Source organism: Trachypithecus francoisi, unplaced genomic scaffold (genome assembly GCF_009764315.1).
Source record: "Trachypithecus francoisi isolate TF-2019V2 unplaced genomic scaffold, Tfra_2.0 Lachesis_group3, whole genome shotgun sequence".
In the NCBI taxonomy this organism is placed as follows: Eukaryota; Metazoa; Chordata; class Mammalia; order Primates; family Cercopithecidae; genus Trachypithecus; species Trachypithecus francoisi.
Window position 1 is genome coordinate 148827173 of NW_022681468.1, and position 27976 is coordinate 148855148.

Sequence of the window (27976 nt, forward strand, 5' to 3'; positions counted from 1 at the left end):
GCCAACGTGGTGAAACCCTGTCTCTACTAATAATACAAAAATGAGCCGAACGTGGTGGTGGGCACCTGTAATCCCAGCTACTAATGAGGCTGTGGCAGGAGAATTGCTTGAACCCATGAGGCTGAGGTTGCAGTGAACCAAGATTGTGCCATTGCACTCCAGCCTGGACGACAAGAGTGAAACTTCGTCTGAAAAAAAAAGGAGAAAGAGAAGAAGAAGAAGAGGAAGAGGAAGAAGAGAAGAAGAAGAGGAAGAGGAGAAAGAGGGAGAGGGAAGAAGAAGGAGGAGGAGGAGATAGAGAAGAAGATAGAGAAGAGGAAGAGGAGGAAGAGGAAGAAGGAAAGAAGAAGAGGAGGAGGAGGAGAAGGAGGAGGAGGAGGAGGAGGAGGAGGAAGAAAATTGGCAGAGAGCTCAGTGAAACAGAAGAAAATTGGCAGAGAGCTCAGTGAAACAGACAGAGATGTCTAGCCCCTGCCATCCATGTCTTGACAGTGCCTCATGAGTCTTTCCTCCTGCTGCCGCCTGGGGGCGCCCCCAGCTGGGTCTCAGGCTGCTGCCAGCACTGCTGTTGTTATCATTAGTGTAATTAATAAACAAGCACTGCTGGGGCCAAGTGGAAGAAGAGGCAGGCCCCTGCTGCTCAGGAGAATCCCTGAAAAGATCCAGTGAGCCTGCGGCAACCGGAGTTGAGTGGCTCTCCACCCAGAACCTCTGGAGGGGGTGTGGGGTGGACTTCCCCCTGGAGGGAAGGGCAAGGGGAGGAGCACACTTGGCAGGCTTGGTTTGGAACCAGCTCTGCATGTGCCTGGCAGGATGTCTGTGGGCAAGGCCACCCCCGTGATTACTAGTTGTGGGGCAGGTTCTGAAGCAATTCTTCATTCAATTAACAGGCATCTGCCTATTTATTTATGGAAAGCCTACTGTGTGCAAGGTGCTCTACTAATAATAGCTAATATTTGACTGGACAGTGTGACGACACAGCCAACTTTCACACCAGGTCCTGGGAAAAGGGGTAGAAGCAGGGGAAGCAACTAGGAAAAATGACAGCCCAAAAAGATATGGGCAATTGGGCTTTGGCCTGTGTAGTGTAGTGGTGGGGATATATATTAGGTAAAACCTGAGGATTACCAAGATCTTGGGAAACTCAAGACCCAAGTTGGAAAACATACGGCAAGTGGGGCTGGAGAAAATGGGCATTTTTCAGGTAGGAGGGACTTGGAGATAAAGGCATGGCAATAGGACATGAATATGGGGATTTTGGGTGAACGGCTCAACGAAAGGGAGGCACAAGGGATGCTAGCAGATCCTGTTGGGGGAGCCCCGGGTCACGGCAGTTTCGGGAGATCAGATGGATGGGAGTGTCTAGGGGTTGAGGTTCTCTAAGTCCTGAGAGGGGGGTGCTGGATTCTGGGATCAGAGTCCGAACAAGAGTTGGGGTGTGGTGGGGGCTGCCAGCGGGGTTTTGAGGGAAAGCTCTGGAGTGCTGGGTTAGAAAAGATGCTGGAGCGCGTTTAGGGAAAGGAGGGGCATGGCCGGGGAGCCCATGCAGGAGGCCGAGCCGGATCCTCAGGTTCGGCCAGCAGGCGGCCGGGGCCGGGGTGCCGGCGGGGCCGCGGGCGTCTGCGGCGCTGGCCGGGGTTGCGCTCTGAGCCGGCAGCCGGGGCTCCGCGGGGGGGCGGTGCGGGCTCCGGCTGCGGGCGGGCCGGGAGGAGGCGGCGGCTCCGAGAAGAACATGAATCAGCGGCGGCGACGGCGGCGACGGCAGTGGAAGGAGCGCGGTGGCCCGGGAGCGGCCCCGGGGACCCCGCGCTGCTGACGGCGGCGACCGCGGCCGGAGGCGGGCGCGGGTCTCGGAGGCGGTCGCCTCAGCACCGCCTCACGGGCGGCCCCAGCCCCTCCCGCAGCCCTCCTCCCTCCCGCTCTCTACCCACCTCCTCCTCCCCGCCCTCCTCCCTCCTCGCTCGCGGGCCGGGCCCGGCATGGTGCGGCGTCGCCGCCGATGGCGCTGAGGCGGAGCATGGGGCGACCCGGGCTCCCGCCGCTGCTGCTGCCGCCGCCACCGCGGCTGGGGCTGTTTCTGGCGGCTCTGGCTTCTCTGCTGCTCCCGGAGTCCGCCGCCGCAGGTAGGGGCTGCCCCGGGAGGCGGTGGGAAGCTGGGGGCTGCGGAGGGGCGCGGCCGGGGGTCCGAGCCCGGGGCGGGTCTGGCGGGCCGGAGTCGGGGTGGGGGTCCGGAGCCGAAGGCCGAGGCTCGGGGCCGGGGCAGGGCGCGCTGCAGAGTGCTCGCCGCCAGATCTCCGGCTGGGCCCCCACCCCCAACTTTCTGGCGCTCTGGGCTCTTCTGGCGGGGTGGAAGAGAAGGGAGCGGGGTGTGGGCTGTGTGGTCAGCGGGGAGTGTTTGGGACTGCATTTTCCCGCCTGGATGTTCCCAGCTGTTAGCTCCCTTCTTCCCAGTACTGGGGACCCCATTCTGTCTGCCCCGCACGCGAAGGTCCTTCTCTGAAACCACACGGGCCGGGGCTGAGCACCCAAAAGCCACCTTGATACCATTTAGGTACAGAGGTTGTGAGGGTACCCAGTCACAAAAAACAAATGGGCACACTCGAGTTCCTGTGCCCTCAGAGCTTCCTGAAAGCACAACCTTGGAGAGGATGGGCTGGTGCCAGGTTGCTGGTCTTTGGGAGGGGTTAGTCTTGTGTTCCCACATAGCCACTGAGGCATTTGCTGGTGACAAGAGCGTTCCACGCAGCACGGTGCTCTCCAAGTTCCCACCCCGCACCTCGGGTACTGCTGGGCATATAGGGAGCGGGAGGCTGGCCCCCATCCTGTGACTAGTCCTGAGAGGGTGAAGGGAGCAGGGAAGAGCCACAGACCAGGACAGAGGCCACCCGCTGGCATCTTCTCTTGAGACAGCATTCCCTGCCATATCAGCCTCTCAGGGAAGGGAAACGGGGTGATGAGTATTTAGAAGCCGAAAGGTGTGGACCTGATTCTCAGGGAGCCAACGACTTTGCCTAGAGTCACACACAGAAGGGTGAGAAGAAGCAGGGCTGGATTTCAGTTATGCGGATACCTGACCTGCCCCTCTCTCTGCTTAAAAACATGTCAGGAGGCCAGGAGAGGTGCCGGTGTGTGTGCGTGTGTGTGTGCGCGCGCGTGTGTGTGTGCGTGTGTGTGCGCGCGCCTCGCGCAAGTTCCAAAGAGTGGCCCAGGGGTCTTAGGCTCCCTGCTCAGGGCCCCAGCCCTCCCTTCTGCCTCCCACCTTCTTAGCACTCGCCCCTGCCCACATTCAGGTATTAATAGAGCGGATGACTGCCAGGAAGGCTGCCATGTGTTTGATCTGACGTGGTTTTGCAGCCATATGTTCTCCGCTCCAGGGGAGCACCCCCTCCTTTCCTTCTTCAGCCCTGCTCCATTTGGTAAGGTTGGGTGCAGAGGGTGCTGGCAGAAATTCAGGGTCTGGGCTGACACCTTGGGTGGAGAGCTGGCAGCCTGTTGCACTAGTTGGGTGCAGCAGTCATTCCTAGAGCAGTGCCCGCCCCAGTAGGGTAACTCCCGTCATTTCAGCCCAGCCTGCCTTCCTTTTGCTTTCTGGACTCAGAAGGAGGACATGGGGAATAGGTCCTTAGAGCCGGAGGGAACTTGGAGAGCTTGTCATGCCCCCTCCCCTCGCCCAAGTCCAGCGACCTTCCCTCCCACACTGTCCTACCTCTGCTTCCTTGACTTTGGCTGAGAAGGAGCCCTCTGTCTGACACAGAAGCTACCTTCTAGAAGAGAATGAGAACTGTTTACAGAGGCAGAGTCCCTCTTAAGGCTGACACGTGTTCCTTCCCACCCCTCAGGTCTGAAGCTTATGGGAGCCCCGGTAAAGCTGACGGTGTCTCAGGGGCAGCCGGTGAAGCTCAACTGCAGTGTGGAGGGGATGGAGGAGCCTGACATCCAGTGGGTGAAGGATGGGGCTGTGGTCCAGAACTTGGACCAGTTGTACATCCCAGTCAGCGAGCAGCACTGGATCGGCTTCCTCAGGTGCAGGCCTGTGGGGGGAGGTGTGGGCCGCCAGCCAGGGGGCAGGCTATGCTCTTTCCTGGGGGATTGGGAGCTGGGGCCCTCTCCTGATGCCCAGAGGTCTGTAGTTTTTTTATTTGGCTCCCTGTGGGACCTTCCAGAAGTAGGGGCAGGCTGAACTCATCAAGTTTGCCCAGCAGAGCTGCCCCCCTTGACCCTGGGAAGCAAGCCTGGTATCCTGTTTCCACAGCCTGAAGTCAGCGGAGCGCTCTGACGCCGGCCGGTACTGGTGCCAGGTGGAGGATGGGGGCGAAACCGAGATCTCCCAGCCAGTGTGGCTCACGGTAGAAGGTGAGGAGGCAGAGCCATATGGGCGTGTTGGCCTGGAGCACGTGCCGTCTGCTGGTGACTATACCTCTGCAGCGGAGAACTCAGTAGAAGCAGGGCTGCCGCACTGCTCTGTGGGGCCTTGTTGTCCAGGCTCTAGGCCCACTCCAGACATCAGAAGACCCTACCAGTTGGAGTTGGGTATCTGACAACCAAGGGACCAACTGGGACCCACAACCTGTGGGGTGCAGTCTGTTTCCGTTGCTTGAGCAACAAGCTTCAAGCACCCATCTGGGACTGGACTCTGTTCTGCCAAGTGGCCTGGCCAGCAGGGGGAGGGGAGGAAGGCTCTGCAGCTGCGGGAGCTCAGAGCTGTTCAGCCCAGGAAAACAAAGTGACTAAGAAAGTAACAAAGGGCTCTGAATGGGAGCTGGGGCCTGGCAGCAGAACTCTGCTAAAGCTCCCACCCACTCCCCTGAGTTTTATGCCCCTCCCCCAGCTCTCCACCCCCAGTCTCCTCTCACTGCAAGAAGAGCTGTCCAAATCTGCCATGCCTAAGGGGGCAGCATGGAAGATGTGTCTAAGGTGCCAGGCATGGTGGCGTGCGCCTGTAGTCCCAGCTACCCTGGAGGCTAAGGCGAGAGGATCACTTGAGCCCCCAGGAGTTCCAGGCCAGGCTGGGCAACATAGAGGGACCTCCCGACCACCAATCTCAAAAAAAAAAAAAAATTCCTAAGGAGCCTGAAAAGAAGGGCACCGCCTACCTCTCAAGCTAGATGCCCGTTCTGCTGTTGACCTAATCATTAGGGACCTGTGGGAACCTTCTGCGTGGAGGATTTCAGATGTAAACAGACTTGGGATTTGTACAGTAGGAAGCCAAGAGATGGTAAGGCTCACTCCTCACTCCCCTTCTCTCCTAGGTGTGCCATTTTTCACAGTGGAGCCAAAAGATCTGGCAGTGCCACCAAATGCCCCTTTCCAACTGTCTTGCGAGGCTGTGGGTCCCCCTGAACCTGTTACCATTGTCTGGTGGAGAGGAACTACGAAGATCGGGGGACCCGCTCCCTCTCCATCTGTTTTAAATGTAACAGGTGAGCAGCCTCAGAAGGGGGCTTGGAGTGGAGAAGGAGCTGGGTCCTGGAGGGCACTGAAGCTGGCAGAGTTTCAGCCACTGAGCTTGCGGTTGTGAGTGTCCAGAGCAAGCCCCAGTGTCTGGGGACGTGAGCTGCACCATTACTAAGTTCATTAGTCAGGTGTGCTAGGCTGGCTGGGTGGGCTGATTAGTGGCGATCCTGCTGTGTGTGCTTAAGGAGGGTGTGGGGCCACCTTCTTTGGTTCACAGCAGTCCAGGCCATGCACAGCTGGCCCTCAGAGATGAATTGTATGAGACCAGGGGCACCCATCCCCTGCCCCTCCCAAGGGAAGGAGCCAGAAACCAGCCCACGCAGAGCTAGGGAGGAGTATCTGGCAGACACTGAGAAGACAAGACTCTCAGGCTGCAGAGAGGGGAGAGGAGGGAGAGAGAAGGGGTAAGAGGAGGTTAGCACAAGGCCTCCTCCCCTAATGGCACTTTCTGGGAAACTTCCAGACATTTTCCCAAACAACTGTGTCTGTCCATACATCTGCACAGTCACACCTGCACACCCACCTGGGCCCCAAGTTTCTTGGGCACATACCCTCACATGCTTGTAAGACTTGCTTATTTGTGGAACAAAGTATACTGTTTCTGGTTGGGGCTTGAACTGGGCAAAAAAATGGGAGTCTGAGCTTGGTCTCATGTGCTGGAAGGTGCCAGGGAAATGGGCGCTGAGCTGGGTTCCCCAGCAGTTTGAATCTTGAGAAGAGGTGGACTATGAGACCTCTGGAAGCAAGTGCAGGTCCTTGTTCAGGAGGCGCTGAGTTGGAACAGATTAGAGAGAAGGCTGGGTTCACTTCCTTCCAGGTGTGCGTGGTTGGGACCCTCAGGCAGGCAGCCTGATAATAAGCACTCACTGAAGCACTCCTACTCCACACCACACTGTGCTAGGCACCACAGGGGACAGCGGGAATACAAAAGATATAGAAGCCAAAGAACTGAGTATAATTGGGGAGACAAGACACGTGCATAAAGAGCTGAGAACTATTGCAAGGCAGAGAGTCTGCAAATAACAACCCCGAGGGGGCACAGAGCAAACAGAAGGGCTCACTCTGGTATGCACAATAAAAGAGTGACCAGAAAAGGGAGGCAACTTGTGCTGTGTGTGGGAGATGGGATGGAGGTGGGAGGGTGATATAACGTTTCTTAAGGGCTTATTCGTGCACTTGACACACATGACCTGATTCCCACAATACTCCCATTTGAGAGATGAGAAAACAGAGCCCCTCCAGGCTCACCAGACTCCAGTGTCCCTGTTCATTTCACCGTGCCTCACTGCCCAGCCCCTTCCTTAAAGCGGGAGGGCTTTAAGGATGTTCTGAGCAGAGCCTGAGTATTCCCCTTTCCCAATCACGCACTGAGTAGGGGTTGCTGCTTGGGGAGCTGACTGAGGTTTTCTGGCCCCAGGGGTGACCCAGAGCACCATGTTTTCCTGTGAAGCTCACAACCTAAAAGGCCTGGCCTCTTCTCGCACAGCCACTGTTCACCTTCAAGGTAGGAGGGCTGGCAGGGAGGAAGGGTGGATGAGGCCGGGGCATTCCCAGCGAGCTGTCCTGCAGTTAGAATTGTTCTGTGTTCCAGCTCCACTTGTGGTCCTGCTGGGATCTAGGGAGCAAGGGGTTAATTGGCATAGCTCCCATTCCTAGTGGGAGCACCTGAGACCCTGCGTGGCTGAGATGAGAATAGAATCCTGACGTCACAGCAGATTTCCCATCACGAAGCAGAGTCCTTGGGAGGGAGGGAAGGAGGGAGGGAAGCAGCAGGAGATGGTCAAGGCCCATGCCCAGCCTTGTTTCTGCCCCTCCCTTTGAGGGGATGGGGGTGGGGAAAACAGCCTAGCACCGGATGGAGGAGACCCGAAGGGCTGGTGCACAGAGAGAGGGGGAGGGACAGGGTGTCTGCAGGAACCAGGCTGTGGCTGCAGGGGCAGCTGCCTGTCTCTCCCTTGTATCTCCCAAGCCTGAGGTGCCGCCCCCACATACCCTCTCATCTTATTCCTCAGTCACACAGGGCCTTCATTGCAGGGAGGCAACCTCTCTCCACAGCCCAGGCGCTCTCCCAGGTGTGAGCAGCTGTGCCCTATTGGTTGCTTATTTGTGTAGTACTGTGATCCTGGGAGTGCTGAGTAGCTGTCTTTAGGTTGGGGATGCCCTGGACCCTCAGAGAGACTCAAGGCTTGACTCCCATGCCTCCTACTCCCTCCGTTCATATTCCTACTGGGCACTGATTCTGAGTCCCCGTCCACAGCACTGCCTGCAGCCCCCTTCAACGTCACCGTGACAAAGCTTTCCAGCAGCAACGCCAGTGTGGCCTGGATGCCAGGTGCTGATGGCCGAGCCCTGCTACAGTCCTGTACAGTTCAGGTAGGCTCTCCGGGCCGGGCCATGCTCCCTCTGGCTGCCTGGCCAGCACTTTGTTGACAGGGGTGTCACACTCACTAGTCAGCTCCTAGGGGCTTGGTCTGCAGCTCTTTCCAGGTGCTGCTCCTTAGCAGGAAGAGCACAGGCCACTGTCTCTTATCATGGGATGCTCTGGCAACTAAGTGACTGCAGATTGGCTCAAATTCATGCATTCTTCAGGTTGGAAAGCAGATTACTAGAACAGATTTGGGGTACCTGGAAGGTTTTTCTTTCCTTCTTTTTTTTTTTTTTTTGACACAGGGTCTCACTGTTGGCCAGGCTGGAGTGCAGTGGCGCCATGTCGACTCACTGCAACCTCCACCTCCTGGATTCAAGTGATTCTCCTGCCTCAGCCTCCCCAGTAGCTAGGATTACAGTCGTGTACCATCACGCCCAGCTAATTTTTTTTTTTTTTTTTTTAGTAGAGACTAGTAGTTCACCATGTTAGCCAGGCTGATCTCAAACTCCTGACTTCATGCAATCTGCCTGCCTCAGCCTCCTAAATGCTGGTATTACAGGCGTGAACCAGCACACCCAACTGAGTTTTTCTTACTTAGGTGAAAGCTCAAACCTTTGCTGATACTCACACTATCATGCGCCGCCTTACCCCCCAACCCCCATTGAAGCCAAAGAGAACAAGATGACCAGAAGGGGCCCTACACCTTGGAGAGTAGAAAAACTGGGTAGATACTGAAAACAAGAGGCAATGCAGGCTTGCTCATTTTCATCCGTTTACTCAAAAGCCACTTAATGAGTACCTTTCAAAACTGTTCTGGGCAGTTTCCCTGGGCAGGAGGGGCCCCTGCTCTGGGCTCCACCATTTAGAGAACCCTGCTGAGGTTGGGCTCAGTGGCTCATGCCTGTAATCCCAGCACTTTGGGACTTCAAGACCAAACTGGGCAACATGGCAAAACCCTTTCTCTACGAAAAATACAAAAATGATCCAGGCACAGTGGCATACGCCTGTACCCCTAACTATTCAGGAGGCTAGAGTGGGAGGATGACTTGAGCCTGAGAAGTCAAGGCTGCGGTGAGCCGAGATCATGCCACTGCACTCCAGCCTGAGTGACAGGGCAAGATCCTGTCTCTAAAAAAGAAAAAAAAAAAAGAGGATCCTACTCCGGCCCTCCTTTGGCCACACCCCTTTCCCCTGGGCAAAGAGCCTGCAGGGCCAAGAGGATATGCCCATCCAGATGGCAAGGACCCCCTCACTGCCACACTATACTCTAGATATTCAGAATCTCTTGCCCTGATGGTCCTGAGTCTGCTTCCAGGGTCTGTGTGGGCCTCTTCCCTGCTCCATCTTCCCAAGGATGGACCACAGTATGATATGAGCACCTCTAAGCCCAAGGGGCAGCCATTCGTGAGGGGGATGGGAATGGAGCTTGGATGTGCAGTCAGCATTGTCCACGCCTGTGCACATGAGGCCCCTCATGGTGCAGACCTTGGCTTCGGGCCAACTCTTCCAGTGCCGCCTCATTCTGACTCAGGACTCCAGGGATTTAGAGAATTACAAATGCAAACCTGATCTCCCAGGTTGTTTTGAAGGTTTATTGGTCAAAATATTAAGATAGAAACCATTTAATAGTTTGTTAGCTGATTTATAATGTTTAAATATGTAGACATATAGTACGTGGATCTCTTTGTACTCTTGCCCTGGGCCCCCAAAATGTAAGATGAGGGGCTGGTTCATAGTGCCCTAGGCTCCCAGTTTTCTCTGAGCTTCAGAAACTCGAACTTTGGAGTGGCATGTAAACAGGCACAGTAAGTGGTAAGTATACCCTAAGAGTTTCGCACAAAGTACAAAAGGATAAGAGGAGTTTTCTGGAGTGGTTGAGAAAGGCTTTCACCAAGAAAGTGATATTTGCACTGAGTTTTACAGGATGAGTAGGCCTTTGCTAGGAAGAGCAGATCATTCCAAGTGAAAGGAACAGCATTCGCAAAGGCATGAAGGTGTGGAACCTGGTGTATTATTGGGGTGGGGGCGGATGGGAGAGCGTGGGTTGCAAGTGTTTGCTGATAGAGGAAGCATTCATTCAAGCACCCATAACTATACCCACTCCCTCTTCCATCTCGCACAGGATCTCCCCTACATCATTCGTTTTCTGCTTTTATGTAGGTGACACAGGCCCCAGGAGGCTGGGAAGTCCTGGCTGTTGTGGTTCCTGTGCCCCCCTTTACCTGCCTGCTCCGGGACCTGGTGCCTGCCACCAACTACAGCCTCAGGGTGCGCTGTGCCAATGCCTTGGGGCCCTCTCCCTATGCTGACTGGGTGCCTTTTCAGACCAAGGGTCTAGGTAAGGGATGCGTAGAGCAGAGGGGGTGGGCAGGGCTGGAGCCGGGAAGGGGGCCATGTTGGCTCAAGTTCTGAATGGTGCTGGTGGAGATGGAGGTTCAGGCATCATTTGGCAAACATTTACTGCATATCACTACATACCACCTTGTAAATAGTTACTGTGGGTGGAACAGATAAACAAACTAGAAAAGATCAGATAATGTGGTTGATGAAGAGTGCCCCCGGATGGTTAAGGAACGCCCCCTAAAAAGGTCTGATTCGGGTCTGCAGAATAAAGAAGGACTCATGTAGATATCTGGGGGAAAATCACTGCCGGAAGAAGGCACAGCAAGTGCAAAGACCCTATGACACGAACTTGCTTAGAGTTCTCTGGCAATTGCAGGGAGGCTGGCATAGCTGTGAGAGGGGAGTGGCGAGGGATGAGGCAGAGAGGCAGTAACCATGGTGATGAAGAGCAACACTGCGGAGCTGGGGTGCTGCCTGTCCTGCCCATTGCTTACCCCGCCCCCAGCACAGTGGGTGAGAGCAATCAGAGCTGGGAGGTGAACCCTTCCCTAGTCGTGCCTCTCAGAGCTGTTTAGTTCTTGGGAGTTGGTTCCAAAGGTCTGCATGGGATTATGATGACGGGAAGGGCAGGGGTCTTAGCAATCTTCTCTCTTTGGCTACAGCCCCAGCCAGCGCTCCCCAAAACCTCCATGCTATCCGCACAGATTCAGGCCTCATCTTGGAGTGGGAAGACGTGATCCCTGAGGGCCCTTTGGAAGGCCCCCTGGGACCCTATAAACTGTCCTGGGTTCAAGACAATGGAACCCAGGTAAGAGAGACAGAACCCTTCCCTCTCTTCACTCTCCTGGAGTATCAGCCCTCGGGGTTCTAAGGCCTTTAAGAATTTCAAAATGGTTGTCTTTGGTGGGCCTGGGTCTCCCACTCTCCCAGGGAATCCTCTCCTCCTCACCCACCTCTGCAAACTCCACTTCTCAAAGGATTATGTCTCCTGTTAGGATTGCATCCTGTGTGCACTTTGTAAATAAAGCAGGAAGCACATTCCTGCTTGAGCTGGGGGAGGGCACAGATAAGGCTTTGTCCCCAGCTCAGTTTGCTCCCATCCCCCACCTGTGGATTCCAGGACTGAGCCTTGTTTGTGTTCTGGAGAGGCCCCTGCAGCCCGGAGCAGGAATGTGATTACTCCCAGACGGTTGTGTTCCCACAGCCCCTGAACCCACAGTGCCCCTATACTCCCATGTTCCCAGCGGGACCTTTTTCTGCCCTCAGGCCCCAGCTGGAGGCCTTCTCCTCAGGCTCACTATGGGGTGGGGGCTTTTCCTGGCTGCAGGATGAACTGACAGTGGAAGGGACCAGGGCCAATTTGACAGGCTGGGATCCCCAAAAGGACCTGATCGTACGTGTGTGCGTCTCCAATGCAGTTGGCTGTGGACCCTGGAGTCAGCCACTGGTGATCTCTTCTCATGACCACGCAGGTGAGGCTTGTAGGGGGAGAGGGGCAGAGGCTCAGGGGATCAAGGTTTTCAAGGGCAACCTAGACTGGTGGGAGGAGCCTAGTAGCATCTCCCCTCCTAGCAGGCCCACAGACCGAGTGAAGAAGTTGAGGCCAGGGCTGGTATTTAAACTGTATCTTGACTGGGCATGGTGGCTCATTCCTGTAATCCCAGCATTTTGGGAGGTCGAAGGATGGCTTGAGGCCAGCAGTTTGAGACCAACTCTGACAACACAGCAAGACTCTGTCTCTACAAAAAAAATTTAAAAAAAAAGATTAGCCTGGTGTGGTGGCATATGCCTGTAGGCCCAGCTACTCCAGAGACTGAGGCAGAAGGATTGCTTGAACCCAGGTGTTCGAGGCTGCAGTGAGCTATGATTGCACTACTGCACTCCAGCCTATGCAACAGAGTGAGCCTGTTGTCTCTAAACAAATAGGGCTGGGCACGGTGGCTCACGCCTGTAATCCCAGCACTTTGGGAGCCTGAGGCAGGTGCATCATGAGGTCAGGAGATTGAAACCATCCTGGCTAACACGGTGAAACCCCATCTCTACCAAAGATACAAAATAATTAGCCGGCATGGTGGCGGGCGCCTGTAGTCCCAGCTACTCGGGAGGCTGAGGCAGGAGAATGGCGTGAACCCGGGAGGCGGAGCTTGCAGTGAGCTGAGATCTGGCCACTGCACTCCAGCCCGGGCGACTGAACGAGACTCTGTCTCAAAAAAAAAAAAAACAAAAACCAAAAAAGGCCAGGAGTGGTGGTTCACACCTGTAATCCCACAACTTTGGGAGGCTGAGGTGGGAGGATTGCTTGAGTCCAGGAGTTCGAGACCACCCTGGGCAGCAAAGTGAGACTTTATCTCTACCAAAAAATTTAACAAATTAGCCAGGTGTGATGTTGCACACCTGTAGTCCCAGCTGCTTGGGAGGCTGAAGTGGAAGGATTGCTTGAGCCTGGAGGCTGAGGCTGCAGTGAGCTGTAACTGTGCCCCTGCACTCTGACCTGGGCAACAGAACAAGACTCTGTCTCAAACAAACTATATCTCATTCTCCTCTCTCTGCCCCAGAACTGGCATAGAAATCCATGGTCACACTCTAGGTCACAACAGCCAGGGCCTGTCTCTGACCAGGTAGGAAGGACTCTTGGGCCTTCCTCTGGAGCCCCTTCCCTCAGGACCCTTTATTGACCTAGAGGAGCCCCTTGACCCAGCTGGATGGCCATCCTGGGAAAGTTCTGAAGGGACCCCATGGTGTCATCCTAGCTCATGCCACTGCGCCTCCCTCCCACAGGCCAGCAGGGCCCTCCTCACAGCCGCACATCCTGGGTACCTGTGGTCCTTGGTGTGCTAACGGCCCTGGTGACGGCTGCTGCCCTGGCCCTCATCCTGCTTCGAAAGAGACGGAAGGAGACGCGGTTTGGGTAAGGGGATGGGGATGTGGAGGGAGAGGCAGGTGGTGATGAAAGACCTTGGAGCTGATCCCAAATCCTGGGTTTTCCTTTAGGCAAGCCTTTGACAGTGTCATGGCCCGGGGAGAGCCAGCCGTTCACTTCCGGGCAGCCCGGTCCTTCAATCGAGAAAGGCCCGAGCGCATCGAGGCCACATGTGAGTGGTGGGCGATCGTGGGAAGGACAAATGGGTTGTCGTGTGCCCCTATCTGCATTATTTTACCAAATTATTAATTCGACTGATATGTGTGAACATCAGTGAGCCCCAGGCACACAGACCTGCCCGTGTGAAGTTCACCACCCCAGCCGTGGGAGACCTAAGCTCATCTCTATGCTCTGAGGGCAGAGTCTGGGGTATAAAAAGCAGGCTGGGCTTTGGCTCAGGAATCAGAGATCCCTCTTTCCCACAAACCCTTTCCAACAGTGGACAGCTTGGGCATCAGCGATGAACTAAAGGAAAAACTGGAGGATGTGCTCATCCCAGAGCAGCAGTTCACCCTGGGCCGGATGTTGGGCAAAGGTATGGGGAGCTGTGTGGGGATGGGCATGGCTGGTTTGCTGTAGCTGGAGGTGTTTGGTCACCCCTGTCACTTTGAGGTTGTGGGTTTAGGTTGGCTCCTGTAAACAAGATATGCTTGTAGACTCCTGAGTGGGATGTTTGGGGGGAATGGTGGCTGCGGACAGGGAGGGCTGAGGAGCTGCTCCCAGCATGCTCTTGCTTTGGCTACTGGCAAGGGTGCCTTCTCCAGTGGCCCCAGAGTCTGCTGACTGTGTCCCCATGGAGGGTCACTTGGGAGGGAAGATGGCAGGGAGCAGAGAGCCAAGGAGACTCCCTCACTTGGACTGGTTCCTAGGAGAGTTTGGTTCAGTGCGGGAGGCCCAGCTGAAGCAGGAGGATGGCTCCTTTGTGAAAGTGGCTGTGAAGATGCTGAAAGGTGAGTGGGGGATTGTTGTGGCCTGAGGGCATCATTTGGAAGGGTAAGAGGGGCGACTGACCCTGAAGCAGGCTCTGCTTAGCCCCTAGATTTTCCAAGAAGAGCTGGGCAACACTAACTGGGATGCTGTCTTTACGGCACGAATAATTCACAAGCATAAACCCAAACACACTTATTCATGCCCAGCCATTGCTCTCTGCCGTCGGCAGTGACTGTCCTCTGAGTCCTCTCTTGGGTGATTACAGCTGTGGTTGGTTGACCTGCTGGGCTCCCAAACCAAAAGGAAGGGAAGGCATTAGTAAGTAGAGAAGTTGCTGTATAGCACCACTCCTTGGGGATTTCTCCTGCTCATGGCTGGGCTGTTTCCTGGGCTCGCTGGGAAGCCTAGGACATCTGAAGGACAAGACCTAGGAGGCCTGGGTCAAAGCTAGGGACACATCTTGTTTTATTCCCTCCTTCCCCATCCCTTTCTCCTAGCTGACATCATTGCCTCAAGCGACATTGAAGAGTTCCTCAGGGAAGCCGCTTGCATGAAGGAGTTTGACCATCCACACGTGGCCAAACTTGTTGGTGAGCCCCTTTTTGGGGGAGGCAGACAGAGAATAGGGCTAAAAATATGCTCTACCAACATGAGAGGGCAGCCTGTAAGAGAGACATTTGGACTCATCTGGTAAGTAAATAGATGGCAAAATAGCAAGGAGGGTCCTGGCAGAAATCTGAGGTGAGGAGTGCCAAAGGTCTGCACATGAAGACTGTGTGGCTGGGTGCGGTGGCTCATGCCTATAACCCCAGCACTTTGGGAGGCTGAGGTAGAAGAATTGCTTGAGGCCAGGGGTTTGAGACTAGCCTGGGCAGTACAGCAACAATCCATCTCTATTAAAACAAAAAACAATACACAGACATGTACAAAAATTAGCTAGGTGTGGTGGTATGCACCTTTGTCCATCTACATGGGAGGCTGAGGTGCGAGGATCATTTGAGCCCAGAACATTGAGGCTGCAGTGAGCTGTGATTGCGCCACTGCACTCCAGCATAGATGACAGAGCAAGATACTGTTTCAGAAAATACAAAAACTGCTTGTGTGGACAGAGAAGGAAAGGAAGGGGACAGAAGATGCTCTAGGGATATGGGAGCAACCAGAGTCCCTCCTGGGTAGTCCCCAGACCAATGTGGAGCCTATGAAAAAATAAACAGCAGATCCAGAGCTAGAGATGGGACCCAGCAGGTGGGGACTTATGCAGACACCTGAACTGCCCCTTGACCCTTCTATGCTCAGCTCCTGACTCTCCCTTGTCCCAGGGGTGAGCCTCCGGAGCAGGGCTAAAGGCCGTCTCCCCATCCCCATGGTCATCTTGCCTTTTATGAAGCATGGGGACCTGCACGCCTTCCTGCTCGCCTCCCGGATTGGGGAGAACCCCTTTGTGAGTACCTGGTATGGGGATGGCCAGGGGGAAACGGGTGGGAACACAGGGCCTGGAAAGGCATAGAGACCCTGGCAGAGAGGGGCTTGCTGGGTAGGGCTGATAGAGCTGGGCGGTAGTAGGAGGGGTCTGAGTTTGAATCCTTTTAATCTGGCAGGCTTTCTTTTCTCTCACAAAACCCTGCTGAGAAATATAGGCTGGGCAAGGACCTTTTCTAGGGGCAGGGACTTGTGGAGCCCCAGGGTGGGGAGTCTTGGCTTCCAGGCTTCCTCTTAGGCTAGCTGAAGCTTCCTTGTCTTGGGAAGGCCCCTCCATCCCTTTTCTTCCTTCCAGTGATTCTGGGGACAGCCTTCAGGCTTTCTGGCCAGGGACCCCCATCCATCCTGCCCCAGCTGGGTGGGCAGGTTAAGCCTGAGCTTGGCCTGTCTGTCCGCTAGAATCTACCCCTCCAGACCCTGATCCGGTTCATGGTGGACATTGCCTGCGGCATGGAGTACCTGAGCTCTCGGAACTTCATCCACCGAGACCTGGCCGCTCGGAATTGCATGTACGAATTCTGGAGGACTCGAGGGTGGGAGACAGCAGCAGGTGCCAAGAGGAGCTAGCTAATGGTCGGCTCCTGCCTGGGACAGTATCTGCTATGCATGGGGGTAGCTTGGGAGCAAAGATGTCCTGGCTCTTGTAAGGCTGTGAGCATGGCAGAAGGCTGACTCCCTCCCTCAACGCTCCTTGTAGGCTGGCAGAGGACATGACAGTGTGTGTGGCTGACTTTGGACTCTCCCGGAAGATCTATAGTGGGGACTACTATCGTCAAGGCTGTGCCTCCAAATTGCCTGTCAAGTGGCTGGCCCTGGAGAGCCTGGCTGACAACCTGTATACTGTGCACAGTGACGTGGTGAGCAGGGTGGCCTGTGAAGCTTGGTGGGGACTAGTGTGAGAACAGACCTTTGGGATCCTTAAGGGCCTAGCCAAGTCTGCTTTCTGGGGTTTGGTTGCCTGATGATGAGCCCCTGAGCTCCAGGCTGTGCTTGTCCCAGAGCCGTGGCTCTCTGCCTGACTCAGGACACCTAGTGACAGCTTCTCCCCCAACCTCAATTCTGTCCCAGTGGGCGTTCGGGGTGACCATGTGGGAGATCATGACACGTGGGCAGACGCCATACGCTGGCATTGAAAACGCTGAGATTTACAACTACCTCATTGGCGGGAACCGCCTGAAACAGCCTCCGGAGTGTATGGAGGACGTGTGAGTATCCCGGGAAGGGGGCTCTGGAAGGAAAGGGGAATCTGGAGTTTTGGCTGGTAGCTGCCACCACAGCTGCTGGCCCAGTGGGAACTAAGAGCCTCAACTGGACCTTTGTTTTTTTATAGAAACATCCTTGTAGTTGGAAGACTGCACTCCACCTCATACTCACTGTTCATCTACCACCTCCTTGTTTTCTTTCTTTTCCCCCTTCCCATCCCAGATTTCTTGCTTTAGCCTTTGTCTATCAGTCTCTTTTCTCCAGTTTGTAGGGAGAACCAGGAACCCCAAGAGCAGAACAGAAGGCACAGTGCTGAGTAACAGTGTGGGAGGTTTCCCTGCCATCTTCCCACCCATAATTCCTTTTTTTTTTTTTATTTTTATTTATTTTATTTTATTTGTTCTACCCCAGTGAATACAGCCTTTGCCCTAGAGACCCCAGCTAGTCTAAGAAAACTTCATAGGCTGAGCTCTCTTGGGAAGCTAAGATAAAGAACTGAGGTCCTGGGAATAAGGGAACTGCCTCCTCTTCTTTCTGCAAGCCCAAAGCCCTCGGGACCGGGCAGACAATGATACCACCTACTTCACTAGAGTGATAACAAACCCCTGTGACAAGATAATGGGAAGTGTCACTGACATTAGCTGGGCATTTAGGCATTCTTTCAGGTAATCTTCCTCTGACCTTATGAGGAAAAGACTATTATTTATCCCCACTTTGTAGACGAGATAATAGGATTAGAGAGATTAAGTAACATGGCCAACGTCACAGAGCTATTAAGTGAATGAATTGGAATTTGAACCTAGATCCCTGTGGTTTTAGAGTATGTACTCTTAACTCTTTATGACAGCAACTGTGATTTGTCTGTTCTAGTTTTACACTCCCACTCCATCCAGGCCAAGGGCTCCCTAGGCCTTCAGACAACAGTTTGTGAGTATTTTTTGTTTTGTTTTTGGGACAGGGTCTCGCTCTGTCACCCAGGCTGGAGTGCAGTGGCGTAATCTCTGCTTACTGTAGCCTCAACCTCCTGGGCTCAAGTGATCCTCCCTCCCCAGCCTTCCAAGTTGGGACTACAGACATGTGCCACCAAACCTGGCTAATTTTTGTATTTTTGTAGAGACAGGGCTCTGCCGTATTTGTCAAGCTGGTCTTGAGCTCCTGGGCTCAAGGGATCCACCTGCTTTGGCCTCCCAAAATGCTGGGATTACAGGTGTGAGCCACCAAACCCAGCCCAGAGGAACTTTCATGAGCCCCAGTGGGAGTGGGAGCCACTGTGACCAGATAAAGAATCTGCTGCATTTCTTGCTCTGGGATTGGACTTCCAGAGGGCCGAGGTCATGGACAGGCACAGGAAGGCTCAGCCTCATGGTGGGATCCTTCCCTTTGACAGTGGGTTTGAAGTGCCCTGAACCCAGGCTGTGGGTGACTGACTCATCTGCACCTCAGAGGGAAATCTTGAGTACACAAGCTAGGCCCTGGCCCTCCTGTTCATTCAGCAGAACTTAGGGTATGGCAAGGGGCAGGAAGCTCACGTCTCCCTGTGGCTGCAGCCTGCCTCAGTTCTAATCTGGAGCTGTAGAAGCTCTGATGGGCAGTGGTGACCAGACCCCAGTGCAGCCTCCTCCCCAGCTGGAGCTGGTGCTGTCATGCTGTCAATGGAGAGTGGGCGGGCACTGGCCTCACCCAGGCAGCCTGGTGGACAGGCGCCAGTTGGCTCCTAGCACAGCCTTGAGAATGTGTCCCATGCTGGCCATGTACCCGAGGCCCCAGACCATTCCCGTTCCCACGACCTGCTCAGTGTCTGGCATGATTACTGCCATTATTGGGGGCCCCTGCTGGGTGCGCTGGTGTGTGAGGCAGTACTTGGGGCTCTTGTCGTGGGCATAGGCAAGAGAGTCAGGCATTTGCTTTCACTGGACTTGGTCTCAGTCTCTTCCCATTAGCTTTTTTGGTTTGTTATTTTTCCACCTCAGCCTGAGGCATTCCTTGGGCACCCTGAGTGACAGGCTTCAGGGAATTTATGAGGTTCCTGAAGTTGTGTGTAAAAAAGCCTTCCTGGGCCGGGCGCGGTGGCTCAAGCCTGTAATCCCAGCACTTTGGGAGGCCGAGACGGGCGGATCACGAGGTCAGGAGATCGAGACCATCCTGGCTAACACGGTGAAACCCCGTCTCTACTAAAATATACAAAAAATTAGCCGGGCGAGATGGCGGGCGCCTGTAGTCCCAGCTACTCGGGAGGCTGAGGCGAGAGAATGGCGTAAACCCGGGAGGCGGAGCTTGCAGTGAGCTGAGATCCGGCCACGGCACTCCAGCCTGGGCGACAGAGCGAGACTCCGTCTCAAAAAAAAAAAAAAAAAAAAAAAAAAAAAAAGCCTTCCTGGCCTGCATGGTGGCTCACGCCTGCAATCCCAGCACTTTGGGAGGCCGAGGCGGGTGGATCACCTGAGGTCGGGAGTTTGAGACCAGCCTGACCAACATAGAGAAACTTTACCTCTATTAAAAATACAAAATTAGCTGGGCATGGTGGCATGTGTCTGTAATGCCAGCTACTCTGGAAGCTGGGGCAGGAGAATTGCTTGAACCCAGGAGGCAGAGGTTCTGGTGAGCTGAGATCACGCCATTGCACTCCAGCCTGGGCAACAAGAGCAAAACTCAATCTCGAACAAAACAAAACAAAACATTCCCATTGGGAAGAGAGCTGGAACTTTTTCCAGATACTCAAAGGTTGTATATGAACAGTGAGGACTTTTTTTTGAGACGGAGTTTTGCTCTTGTCGCCCAGGCTGGAGTGCAATGGCGCGATCTTGGCTCACAACAGCCTCCACCTCCTGGGTCCAAGTGATTATCATGCCTCAGCCTCCAGAGTAGCTGGGATTACAGGCATGTGCCACCCTGCCCAGCTAATTTTGTATTTTTAGTAGAGATGGGATTTCTCCATATTGGTCATGCTGGTCTCGAACTTATGACCTCAGGTGATCCACCCACCTCGGCCTCCCAAAGGGCTGGGATTACAGGTGTGCGCCACCACGCTCAGCCAATTTTTGTATTTTTTTTGAGACGGAGTCTCGCTCTGTCGCCCAGGCTGGAGTGCAGTGGCCGGATCTCAGCTCACTGCAAGCTCCGCCTCCCGGGTTTACACCATTCTCCTGCCTCAGCCTCCTGAGTAGCTGGGACTACAGGCGCCCGCCACCTCGCCTGGCTAGTTTTTTGTATTTTTTTAGTAGAGACGGTGTTTCACCGTGTTAGCCAGGATGGTCTCGATCTCCTGATCTTGTGATCCGCCCGTCTCAGCCTCCCAAAGTGCTGAGATTACAGGCTTGAGCCACCGCGCCCAGCCGAGTTTTTGTATTTTTTAATAGAGATGGGATTTCACCATGTTCGCCAGGCTGGTCTGGAACTCCTGACCTCAAGTGATCCTTCCGCCTCGCCTCCTAAAGTGCTGGGATTACAGGCATGAGCCACTGCACCTGGTGGATTTTTACTTTTTTTTTTAATAAGATAAAGGGTCTCGCTCTGACAGTCAGGCTGGAGTGCAGTAGTGCAATCACAGCTCACTGTAGCCTCAAACCCCTGGGTTCAAGAGATCTTCTGCCCAGCCTCCATAGTAGCTGGGATTACAGGTGCTTACCACCATACCTTGCTTATTAATTATTATTTTTTTAATAGAGACATGGTCTTGCTGTATTGCCCAGACTGGTCTTGAAATCCTGGGGTCAAGGGATCCTTCAGTCTCAGCCTCCTGAGTAGCTGGGACTACAGGTGCATACCACTGTGTCCGGCTGTACAGTGAGGATTTACTGAGTAGGTACTGCCCACTCAGCATAGGAGGGACTTTGGAGCCAACCCCCCTAGCTTCGAATCACAGCTCTGTCACTTTCCACGTGTGTGACTTTAGTCACGGTTCTTTCTTTTTTTTTTTTTTTGAAATGGAGTCTCGCTCTGTGGCCCAGGCTGGAGTGCAGTGGCCGGATCTCAGCTCACTGCAAGCTCCGCCTCCCGAGTTCATGCCATTCTCCTGCCTCAGCCTCTGGAGGAGCTGAGACTACAGGCGCCCGCCACCTCGCCCGGCTAGTTTTTTGTATTTTTTAGTAGAGACAGGGTTTCACCATGTTAGCCAGGATGGTCTTGATCTCCTGACCTCGTGATCCGCCCGTCTCGGCCTCCCAAAGTGCTGGGATTACAGGCTTGAGCCACCGCGCCCGGCCTAGTCACGGTTCTTAACCCTTTGTGCATGTTTCCACACTTGTAAATGTGGAAATGATCTCTCTCTGATCATTGCTTTCATAGGGTTGTTGTGAGAATTAAATAATAAGCCAGGATGTGCCTGTAATCCCAGCTACACAGGAAGCTGTAGTGGGAGGATCACTTGAGGCCAGGAGTTTGAGACCAGCCTGAACAATACAGCAAGACCCCATCTCTACAAATATATTATTTATTCATTTATTTATTTAATTTGTTTGTTTATTTTGAGACGGAATTTCATTCTTGTTGCCCAGGCTGGAGTACAATGGTGTGATCTCAGCTCACTGCAACCTCTGCCTCCTGGGTTCAAGCGATTCTCCTGCTCAGCCTCCTGAGTAGCTGGGATTACAGGCATGTACCACCATGCTGGCCTAATTTTTTTTGCATTTTTAGTAGAGACGGGGTTTCTCCATGTTACTCAGGCTGGGTTCGAACTCCTGACTTCAGGTGATCTGCCCACCTTGGCCTCCCAAAGTGTTGAGATTACAGGCATGAGCCACTGCACCTGGCCACAGTGTATTTTTTAAATGGCCCAGTGTGGCCGGGCGCGGTGGCTCATGCCTGTAATCCCAGCACTTTGGGAGGCCAAGGCGGGTGGATCATGAGGTCAGGAGATCGAGACCAGCCTGGCTAACATGGTGAAACCCCGTCTCTACTAAAAATACAAAAATTACCCTAATGTGGTGGCGGGCACCTGTAGTCCCAGCTACTCGGGAGTCTGAGGCAGGAGAATCAGTTGAACCCCGGAGGTGGAGGTTTCAGTGAGCCGAAATCATAACACTGCACTCTAATCTGGGCAACAGAGCAAGACTCCCTCTCAAAAACAAACAAAAAAAAATGGCCCAGTGCAGTGGTTCACGCCTATAACCCCAGCACTTTGGGAGGCCAAGGTGGGAGGATTTATTTTTTGAGATGGAGTCTCCCTCTGTCACCCAGGCTGGAGTGCAGTGGCATGATCTCAGCTCACTGCAATCTCCACCTCCCGGGTTCAAGCAATTCTCCTGCCTCTGTCTCCCAACTAGCTGGGATTACAGGCACATGCCACCACACCAAGCTAATTTTTGTATTTTTAGTAGAGTCGGGGTTTTGCCACGTTGGCCAGGCTGGTCTAGAACTCCTGACCTCAGGTGATCCACCCGCCTCGACCTCCCAAAGTACTGGGATTATAGGTATGAGCCGGCCGGGCGCGGTGGCTCAAGCCTGTAATCCCAGCACTTTGGGAGGCCGAGACGGGCGGATCACGAGGTCAGGAGATCGAGACCATCCTGGCTAACCTGGTGAAACCCCGTCTCTACTAAAAAAATACAAAAACTAGCCGGGCACAGTGGCGGGCGCCTGTAGTCCCAGCTACACGGGAGGCTGAGGCAGGAGAATGGCTTGAACCTGGGAGGCGGAGCTTGCAGTGAGTGGAGATCGCGCCACTGCACTCCAGCCTGGGTGACAGAGCGAGACTCCCTCTCAAAAAAAAAAAAAAAAAGGTATGAGCCACCGTGTCCAGTCTATTTATTTATTTATTTTTATTATTAATTTATTTATTTTGAGACGGAGTCTCGCTCTGTCATCCAGGCTGGAGTGCAGTGGCACGATCTCTGCTCACTACAAGCTCCGCCTCCCAGGTTCATGCCATTCTCCTGCCTCAGCCTCCCATGTAGCTGGGACTACAGGCTTCCGCCACCATGCCCAGCTAATTTTTTTTATTTTTAGTAGAGACGGGGTTTCCCCATGTTGGCTAGGATGGTCTCAATCTCCTGACCTAGTGATCCACCCATCTCGGCCTCCCAAAGTGCTGGGATTACAGGTGTGAGCCACCACGCCCGGCCTATTTATTTATTTTTGAGGCAGAGTCTTGCTCTGTTGCCCAGGCTGGAGTGCAGTGGTGGGATCATGGCACGCTACAGCATCAACCTCCTGGCTCGGATGATCCTCTACCTCAACTTCCCAAGTAGCTGGGACCACAGACATCTGAAATCACGTCTGCAAACTTTTTTATTTTTTGTAGAGATGGGGTCTTTCTATGTTCCCCAGTTTGGATTTTTTTTTTTTTTTTTTTTTTTTTTTTTTTTTTGAGGCGGAGTCTCGCTCTGTCGCCCGGACTGGAGTGCAGTGGCCAGATCTCAGCTCACTGCAAGCTCCGCCTCCCGGGTTCCCGCCATTCTCCTGCCTCAGCCTCCCGAGTAGCTGGGACTACAGGCGCCCGCCACCTCGCCCAGCTAGTTTTTGTATTTTTAGTAGAGACGGGGTTTCACCGTGTTAGCCAGGATGGTCTCGATCTCCTGACCTCGTGATCCGCCCGTCTCGGCCTCCCAAAGTGCTGGGATTACAGGCTTGAGCCACCGCGCCCGGCCTGGATTTTTTTTTTGAGACAAGGTCTCGCTCTGTCACCCAGGCTGGAGTGCAGTGGTGTCAGCATGGCTCACTGCAGCCTTGACCTCCTGGGCTCAAGTGATCCCACTTCAGCCTTCCGAGTAGCAGGGACTACAGGCGTGTCTACCAAGCCTGGCTAATTTTTGTATTATTATAGAGATGGGGTTTTGCCATATTGCCCAGGCTGATCTGGAACTCCTGGGCTCAAATACTACCCTCCTTCAGCCTCCCAAAGTGTTGAGATTACAGATGTGAGCCGCTGTGCCCCACTAGGGAATAACATTTTTTAAATCCCTAGTGCCATATGATGAAGGGGCCCCTGCTTTTGAGGGAAGGACTCCTGCCTTCTCTCACACTTCTCTCCACCCCAGGTATGATCTCATGTACCAGTGCTGGAGTGCTGACCCCAAGCAGCGCCCAAGCTTTACTTGTCTGCGAATGGAACTGGAGAACATCTTGGGCCAGCTGTCTGTGCTATCCGCCAGCCAGGACCCCTTATACATCAACATCGAGAGAGCCGAGGAGCCCACCGCAGAAGGCAGTCTGGAGCTGCGTGGCAGGGATCAGCCCTACAGTGGGGCTGGGGATGGCAGTGACATGGGGGCAGTGGGTGGCACTCCCAGTGACTATCGGTACATCCTCACACCCGGAGGGCTGGCTGAGCAGCCAGGGCAGGCAGAGCACCAGCCAGAGAGTCCTCTCAGTGAGACACAGAGGCTTTTGCTGCTGCAGCAAGGGCTACTGCCACACAGTAGCTGTTAGCCCACAGGCAGAGGGCATCGGGGCCGTTTGGCCGGCTCTACCGGCCACTGTGCTGGCTGACTAAGCCCCGTCTGACCCCAGCCCAGACAGCAAGGTGTGGAGGCTCCTGTGGTAGTCCTCCCAAGCTGTGCTGGGAAGCCCAGACTCACCAAATCACCCAATCCCAGTTCTTCCTGCAACCACTCTGTGGCCAGCCTGGCATCAGTTTAGGCCTTGGCTTGATGGAATTGGGCCGGTCCTGGTTGTCTGAACCCAGGCAGCTGGCAGGAGTGGGGTGGTTATGTTTCCATGGTTACCATGGGTGTGGATGGCAGTGGGGGGAGGGCAGGTCCAGCCCTGTGGGCCCTACCCTCCCGCTGAGCTGCCCCTGCTGCTTAAGTGCATGCATTCAACTGCCTCCAGCCTGGTGGCCCAGCTATTACCACACTTGGGGTTTAAATACCCAGGTTTGCCCCTCCAAGTCACAAAGAGATGTCCTTGTAATATTCCCTTTTAGGTGAGGGTTGGTAAGGGGTTGGTATCTCAGGTCTGAATCTTCACCATCTTTCTGATTCCACACCCTGCCTTGGCCAGGAGAAGTTGAGGGGAGCATGCTTCCCTGCAGCTGACCGGGTCACACAAAGGCATGCTGGAGTACCCAGGCTATCAGGTGCCCATCTTCCAAAGGCAGCGTGCCGAGCCGGCAAGAGGAAGGGATGCTGTGAGGCTTGCCCAGGAGCGAGTGAGGCCAGAGAGGAGTTCAGGAACCCCTCTCCATACCCACAATCTGAGCACACTACCAAATCTCAAAATACCCTAAGACTAACAAAGGCAGCTGTGTCTGAGCCCAACCCTTCTAAACGGTGACCTTTAATGCCAACTTCCCCTCTAACTGGACAGCCTCTTCTGTCCCAAGTCTCCAGAGAGAAATCAGGCCTGATGAGGGGGAGTTCCTGGAACCTGGACCACAGCCTTGGTGGGGGAGCCTCTGGAATGCATGGGGCGGGTCCTAGCTGTTAGGGACATTTCCAAGCTGTTGGTTGCTGTTTAAAACAGAAATAAAACTGAAGACTAAAGACCTAAGGTTTTTTCTCTTTTTTTTTTCTCTTTTTTTTTTTGAGACAGTCTCACTGTGTTGCCCAGGCTGGAGTACATGGCGTGATCTTGGCTCACTGCAACCTCCGCTTCCTGGGTTCAAGTGATTCTTGTGCCTGAGTAGCTGGGATTATAGGGGCGCACTACCATACCCAGGTAATTTTTGTATTTTTAGTAGAGATGGGGTTTCGCCGTGTTGGCCAGTGTGGTCTCAAACTCATGACTTCAAGTGATCTGGCTGTGTTGGCCTCCCAAAGTGCTGATTACAGGCCTGAGCCACCACACCTGGCCCCAGTTTTGTCTCTTAAATGTTTACTTTTTTTGAGATCACAAAGATGAAACATTTTTACATAGAGAAAAGTCTGGAAAGACATATGCCAAAATGTTAACAGCTGTTATTTTTAAATGATGGGATTAAGGTGACTTTCTTGTTTGTGCTTTCTAAGTTTTCTGCATTGAGCACAAAATGCTTTTATAATTAGATACAGGACCCCAGTGAATTTTATTTTTTTTTCTTCTTTTTTTTTTTGAGACGGAGTCTCGCTCTGTCGCCCAGGCTGGAGTGCAGTGGCCGGATCTCAGCTCGCTGCAAGCTCTGCCTCCCGGGTTTGTGCCATTCTCCTGCCTCAGCCTCCCGAGTAGCTGGGACTACAGGCGCCCGCCACCTTGCCCAGCTAGTTTTTTGTATTTTTTAATAGAGACGGGGTTTCACCAGGTTAGCCAGGATGGTCTCGATCTCCTGACCTCGTGATCTGCCCGTCTAGGCCTCCCAAAGTGCTGGGATTCCCAGTGAATTTTATTATACTGAAAATAATACAGAGTCACTGTGGGCAGTTAAAAACATGCAAAAAATCGGCTGGGCGTGGTGGCTCACGCCTGTAATCCCAGCACTTTGGGAGGCCTGGGTGGGCGGATCACGAGGTCAGGAGTTCAAGACCAGTCTGGCCAACATGGTGACACCCTGTCTCTCCTAAAAATACAAAAATTAGCTGGGCATGGTGATGTGTGCTATAATCCCAGCTACTCAGGAGGCTGAGGCAGGAGAATTGCTTGAACTCAGGAGGCGGAGGTTGCAGTGAGCTGACATTGGGGCAGCCTAGGTGACAGCAAGACTCGGTCTCAATATATAAAAAATAAAAATGCAAAAAATAATAAAAGGTGCCAGTTACCTATACTACCACCACCTAGAGATAATCACCATTGATCTTTTGAAAATGCAAATACTGAGCTTGGCACAGTGGCGTGTTTTTTTTTTTTTTTTGAGACAGAGTCTCCGGTCTCTCTGTCGCCCAGGCTGGAGTACAGTGGTGTGATCTCGGCTCACTGTAACCTCTGCCTCCCAGGTTTAATCGAGTCTCCTGCCTTGGCCTCCCAAGTAGTTTGTACTACAGGCACAAGCCACTGTGTCTGGCTAATTATTTGTAGAGACAGGGTTTCACCATGTTGGCCAGGCTGGTCTATAACTCCCGACCTCAAGTGATCTGCCTGCCTTAGACTCCAAAAGCACTGTGATAACAGGGGTGAGACACCATGCCCAGCTTGTAATCCCAGCACTTTGGGAGGCTGAGGCGGGTGGATCACTTCAGGCCAGGAGTTCGAGACCGGCCTGGGCAACGTGAAACCCCATCTCAACTAAAAATTCAAAAAAATTTAGCCGGGCTTGGTGGCGCAGGTTTGTTATCTCAGCTACTGGGTGGCTGAGGCATAAGAATCACTTGAACCTGGGAGGAAGAGGTTGCAGTAAGTTGAGATCTTGCCACTGAACTTCAGCCTGGATGACAGATTAAGACTCTGTCTCAGAAACAAAACCAAACCACAAAAAAGAAGCTTTTAGAGCAAGTTCATGGGCGATGCAGCAGGAGGCGCAGGAACCACGCCCATGCTAGTGAGGAGTGTGGGGAGACTGGCAGGGCCACAGGTATTGTGCTGCTTCTGGCTGAGGGCAGGGGAATAGGGCGGCTGCTTCTGAAAGCAAATATCCTGAAAAACCTGTTGCTGGTACTCCAAATTCTGGTTCCCACGTAGATCATGAGACCTGAAAAAATTTCCAGGCAGGTAGCTTTCAGAATCTTTCCTGCTGTGATTAGCTTTCACTGCAGGTAGCGATTACCTGTGAGAGAACATCTGGGAATTATTGATTGAAAATACCTTCACTATTGGTTGGGCGCGGTGGCTGACACCCGTAATCCCAGCACTTTGTGAGGCTGAGGCGGGTGGATCACCTGAGGTCAGGGGTTCAAGACCAGCCTGGCCAACACAGCAAAACCCCATATCCACTAAAAAATACAAAAACTTGCCAGGAGTGGTGGCAGGCGCCTGTAATCCCAGCTACTTGGGAGGCTGAGACAGAGAATTGCTTGAACCCGGGAGGCAGAAGTTGCAGTGAGCTGAGATGGCACCACTGTACTCCAGCCTGGGTGATGAAGCGAGATTCCATCTTAAAAAAAAAAAAAAAAAAAAAAGGCGTGGTGGCTGACACGTATAATCCCAGCACTTTGGGATTTTCCATCTCAAAAAACAAAAACAAAAAAAACAAAAAGAAAAAAAGAGACTCTGGATCAATACGGATTTTTTCACAAACAGATCCAAATAACCAGCATCCAGATTAAGAAACAGCATTGGCCGGGCGTGGTGGCTCATGCCTGTAATCCCAGCACTTTGGGAGGCTGAGGCAGGTGGATCACGAGGTCAGGAGATCGAGACCATCCTGGCCAACATAGAGAAACTCCCGTCTCTACTAAAAATAAAAAAAAATTAGCTGGGCATGGTGGCAGAAGCCTGTAGTCCCAGTTACTCGGGAGGCTGAGGCAGGAGAATGGCATAAATCCGGGAGGCAGAGC

At 53.6% G+C, this 27976-nt stretch overlaps 1 protein-coding gene across 1 annotated transcript; it reads left to right on the plus strand.

Annotated features, from left to right (window-relative positions):
* The first annotated feature begins 1734 nt into the window (after nt 1-1734).
* TYRO3 (TYRO3 protein tyrosine kinase) lies at nt 1735-25124 on the plus strand. The gene is made up of 19 exons (XM_033190486.1): nt 1735-2123; nt 3840-4023; nt 4253-4353; nt 5250-5420; nt 6872-6958; nt 7712-7827; nt 9983-10160; nt 10828-10973; nt 11493-11637; nt 12944-13073; nt 13157-13257; nt 13525-13620; nt 13955-14035; nt 14513-14605; nt 15335-15456; nt 15894-16003; nt 16192-16351; nt 16563-16699; nt 23672-25124. Exons 1-19 carry the CDS (start codon nt 2000-2002, stop codon nt 24060-24062), a joined length of 2673 nt encoding a protein of 890 aa, XP_033046377.1. The 5' UTR covers nt 1735-1999; the 3' UTR covers nt 24063-25124.
* Nucleotides 25125-27976: the final 2852 nt, after the last annotated feature.

Excerpts from the sequence above, each read along its gene's own strand:
- TYRO3 (XM_033190486.1), top strand. The coding sequence starts at position 2,000 with ATGGCGCTGAGGCGGAGCATGGGGCGACCCGGGCTCCCGCCGCTGCTG. Across the intron at positions 10,161-10,827 it reads TTTTCAGACCAAGGGTCTAG|CCCCAGCCAGCGCTCCCCAA; the intron begins GTAAGGGATGCG and ends CTTTGGCTACAG. Across the intron at positions 11,638-12,943 it reads CTCTTCTCATGACCACGCAG|GCCAGCAGGGCCCTCCTCAC; the intron begins GTGAGGCTTGTA and ends TCCCTCCCACAG.